Here is a 4,202-nt window from a genome sequence, read left to right as displayed (position 1 = left end):
AAATGGAACTCATTACTATTTCTCATTCAAATTTTAATGAAAATAACTAGTGTGCGTGCGTGTTTTTCTTTTTATCAATTTTCCGAAAAAAAAAAGAAACTGAATTCTATAATTTTTTTTTGTTAGGTTCAAAGCATCATGGGAAAGAAAGAAAACCAATTGAATTAACTACAATTAGTTTCGAATTTAGAACATAAAATTGAAGTTTATTTGCTAAAAGTTTTTAGAGATTTTATGAAACTATAGTTTCTCATAATAGATTGATCAGATTCTTGGTGATAAGATTTAGATATAGCTAAGAAGATGATGAGAAACAGAAAAAAGAAAAAGTGAAAAACTGATGTGCTTGTGGAAAACCTCAGGTGTGCCAATAAAGATTTAGGTAGGATGTTTTGTCATTGCTGTCTCACATGGACATGGTAGCTCTTTTATGGGTTCCGTTGAAAAATGCGAAGAAGGATTAGGAAATTAAATGAAGCTAAAATAGACAATATTCACATGCTGGGATGGTGTGTGTTTGCATTTGTGGGCACTGAAAACCACATTGTCTATCAGATTCTAATTTCTTTTGGGTTGGGTCCATCGGCCAGTGTCTCTCTTAGCCTATTGTCTTTTTGTCCACAACACGTGAGCCCAAATGATAAAAGTTATGCTTCCCAATTATTCTTCTTTCCAATTATATCAGTTCAAGTTGACCCCCTAGAGGATGAAGGATGAGGATTTGTGTAGAGAAAATGTCAAAGCAGTGGTTGCTTGCAAGTTAGTAGTTGCATTATACATGTCTGGCAATTATTTTAGAGATTCTCAGTGTCTTCTAAATAAAGTTGCACGAACAAAGAACATCATATTGTGGTCCAACGGCTATCACTTATGATCTAATCTAATTACTACTCGTTGTTGAGCTTCCGCCACTCAGTTAAAGATGCTATTGGGATAAGACAACTTGCTCAAAAGCTCAAAGTGAAGCGGCGAAAATAAATTAAAAGAATGAATGAGAAAGAAGAACAAACTCAAGGAGTATGCTCTAGCTTGGCCAGCTAGCTCCAAGGTCATAAATATATCCTTGTCTTTTGTGACTTGTCTATTAATCCATTAATTAACTTTAGAAATTGTGGCTAATTTTGTAAGAATGAGTATTTTTTTAATTATTTTTATGTTCAATCCTGAAACAACTATGTAAGAAAATAATTGTTAGGAATCTAATTAGGGGCGGTGCAACCAGTTAATGAAAAAAGGTTCATTAATGAAAAGAAAATTCCAACTCAAGAGTCACAATAATTTTACTTTCATTCTCATTCACAGTAAAAAAAACTACAAAAAAAAAATTAAAATATAACAAAAATAAACATCTAAAATTATTGTAAAAAATTATCAAAATCCTTTTAATTATATGGTAAAAAAGAATACATCACTTTCTAATATAAAAATATCCAAAAAAATTTTAGATATCTAAAATAATTAAAAAAATTAAAACCTAATAAAATGAGATATCCAAAATTATTAAAAAAAGAACATTCGAAAACTATATATTAAAAAAAGGGTAAAAAACCATAATAAGCCAACTGGCTCAAAAAATTACGTAAATACGCCAAAGCAAAAATCGTTTCAGCAATAAGCCAGATCGCATTTTTATATAATTCGAACCAGGTTGGTTCGAACTCTATTTGTTAGTAAATCGAACCAGGTGAGTTCGAATTAGGGTTTTTTGTTGGTAATAAATCGAACCAGCCTGGTTCGAATTAAGAATGAAGGTAATTCGAACCAAGGTGGTTCGAATTATAGAGAGAGAAGGTTTCCTTGTAATTCGAACCGGGCTGGTTCGAATTACACCAATCATAGTTCGAACCAGGCCGGTTCGAATTAGTGTGAGACTGAGCTGTATATATATGGTTCCAAACGTGAGTTAGTCTCATTAGAGGGAGTAGGATGGCTAGTGAGGAGAGTTTTGTGGTTTTGGTGCACCACAGAGGATCTGTTAATAGAAAACTCGTTCCGGAGTAAAGTTCACAGATAAGAATCCTCTATGTATTGTCATAACATCTACGACGAGTTATGATGACCTTGTTAGCGCTGTACTAATGAAGCTCGGTCTGGAGGGTGCGAAGCGGGTAAAGAAGTTTTTCTATCGCATTCCAGTCACGGTGCTACAGAATACGGTGAAGTATGATTGCTTCACGATTAATAATGATGTGGACTTGCAAGTAATGTTTCTTTGTCGGCGGCAGTTTCCGGAGGTGAGGACACCGGAGTTGTTGGCACGGCTGGTTGATGTTGTATCCAGCTCCGGCGGTTCGAACAGGAATACGAACACTGTAGCGAATCCAGCAGGTTCTAGTTCCCGGCCTGCCGTTGCTTCCTCGTCCGTCCCTGTGTACGAACCAGTGGTCCAACATGTCGCCTCCCCATCTTTCGCTGTTGACCTCAATGGCATCGAAGGCGACGAGTCTGTGGAAAGGGAAAATTTGCCGAACGCTTTAGTGGGAGTTGCACCTGTTGGCGTAGGAGACGGTTTTTTGGACGATGAAGAGGAGGATGACGTCGAGCCGGATATGATTGACGATGATAGCGCTGATGATATTGGAGCGACTGGGCCTGCATTGGAGGTAGGTGGTTCTAGCTCTGGCACACAGCAGTATCCACCACATTTTTCCTCGTTGGACTTGGACGCCATGAGACATGAGGGGGTTGTAGGGCATGCTGTTGGATTCGGAGCTAGAGATGCGGAAGGGACTACTGGTCTGACAGAGTTCCAGGTTGGTCAGCAATTCCAGGATAAAGATGAGGCGCATTTAAGTGTGAAGACTTACAGCATCCGGCGAGGGGTACAGTACAAGGTGGTGGAGTCCGATCACCGCCGGTATGTGGGCAAGTGTTCCGAGTTTGGGAATGGGTGCACATGGTTGATTCGACTGAGTCTCCGGAAGCGCAAGGGCATTTGGGAGGTCAAACGGTACAATGGACCTCACACTTGCCTGGCCACATCCATCTCGAGTGACCACAGGAGTTTGGATTATCATGTGATTTCGGCGTTCATTATGCCAATGGTTAGGGCCGATGCATCCGTCAGCATCAAGGTGCTCCTGAACGCCACGACAGCGCACTTTGGTTTTAGGCCGACTTACCGGAGGGTTTGGATGGCGAAGCAGAAATCTATTGCCATCATATACGGTGACTGGGATGAGTCCTACAACGACCTGCCTAGGTGGGTGTTGGGTGTGCAGCTGACGATGCCTGGTAGTGTTGTCGTCCTTAAGACGACCCCGGTTCGAGTTGGAGGACAAGTGGACGAGTCTCAAGCGTACTTTCACAGGCTTTTCTGGACTTTCCCGCCGTGCATCGAGGCATTCCGTCATTGCAAGCCGCTAGTGAGCATTGACGGCACACATCTGTATGGGAAGTATGGGGGGACGTTGCTCATCGCGATTGCACAGGACGGGAACTCGAACATTCTACCTGTCGCATTCGCACTAGTAGAGGGTGAGAATGCGGAATCCTGGACATTCTTTCTCTCGCACCTTCGACAGCACGTGACCCCGCAGCCCGGTCTGCTGGTTATATCGGACAGGCACAACGGCATCAAGGCTGCGCTTGAGGCCCCTGACGGCGGTTGGCTACCGCCATCTGCGTACCGTGCATTCTGCATACGACACGTAGCGGCTAATTTTGCCCTAACCTTCAAGGGCAAAGACGCTAGGAGGCTACTAGTGAACGCGGCGTATGCGAAGACCGAGGTTGAATTTGATTACTGGTTTGATATCCTGCGATCTGAAGATCCGGCGATGTGTGAGTGGGCGACCGGATTGATTACTCGTTGTGGACTCAGCATCGTGATGAGGGGCGGAGATTCGGTCACATGACGACGAACATCTCCGAGTGTGTGAACTCTATCCTGAAGGGGGTCAGAAATCTCCCTGTAGCATCCCTGGTGAAGGCAACATATTGTAGGCTTGCGGAACTGTTTGTTCGCAAGGGGAGAGAGGCTGAGGCCCAGATGGGAACAGGACAACAATTCAGTCAGCATTTGGTGAAGTGTATTGAGGCCAACATGAAGACGGCCAGGTGCTTCACGGTGACGCTGTATGACCGGGATAACTCCGAGTTCACTGTCGCAGAGACCACTCCGACTGGTTCTTTCTCCTTGGGTACTTACAGAGTATCCCTTGCCTCTCGGACATGTGACTGCGGGTACTTCCAGGCTCTTC

At 43.0% G+C, this 4,202-nt stretch overlaps 1 protein-coding gene across 1 annotated transcript; it reads left to right on the top strand.

The window, feature by feature from the left end:
* The first annotated feature begins 2,078 nt into the window (after positions 1–2,078).
* Positions 2,079–3,857, top strand: LOC130979332 (uncharacterized). The gene has a single exon (XM_057902748.1). It carries the CDS (start codon positions 2,079–2,081, stop codon positions 3,855–3,857), a length of 1,779 nt encoding a protein of 592 aa, XP_057758731.1.
* Positions 3,858–4,202: the final 345 nt, after the last annotated feature.

This window comes from Arachis stenosperma, chromosome 5 (assembly GCF_014773155.1).
Source record: "Arachis stenosperma cultivar V10309 chromosome 5, arast.V10309.gnm1.PFL2, whole genome shotgun sequence".
Classification (NCBI taxonomy): Eukaryota; Viridiplantae; Streptophyta; class Magnoliopsida; order Fabales; family Fabaceae; genus Arachis; species Arachis stenosperma.
Note: the sequence above shows the minus strand (reverse complement) of the source record. Positions and strands in the feature narration are given on the sequence as shown.

Coding starts and splice junctions, on each gene's coding strand:
- LOC130979332 (XM_057902748.1), top strand. CDS start 2,079: ATGAAGCTCGGTCTGGAGGGTGCGAAGCGGGTAAAGAAGTTTTTCTAT.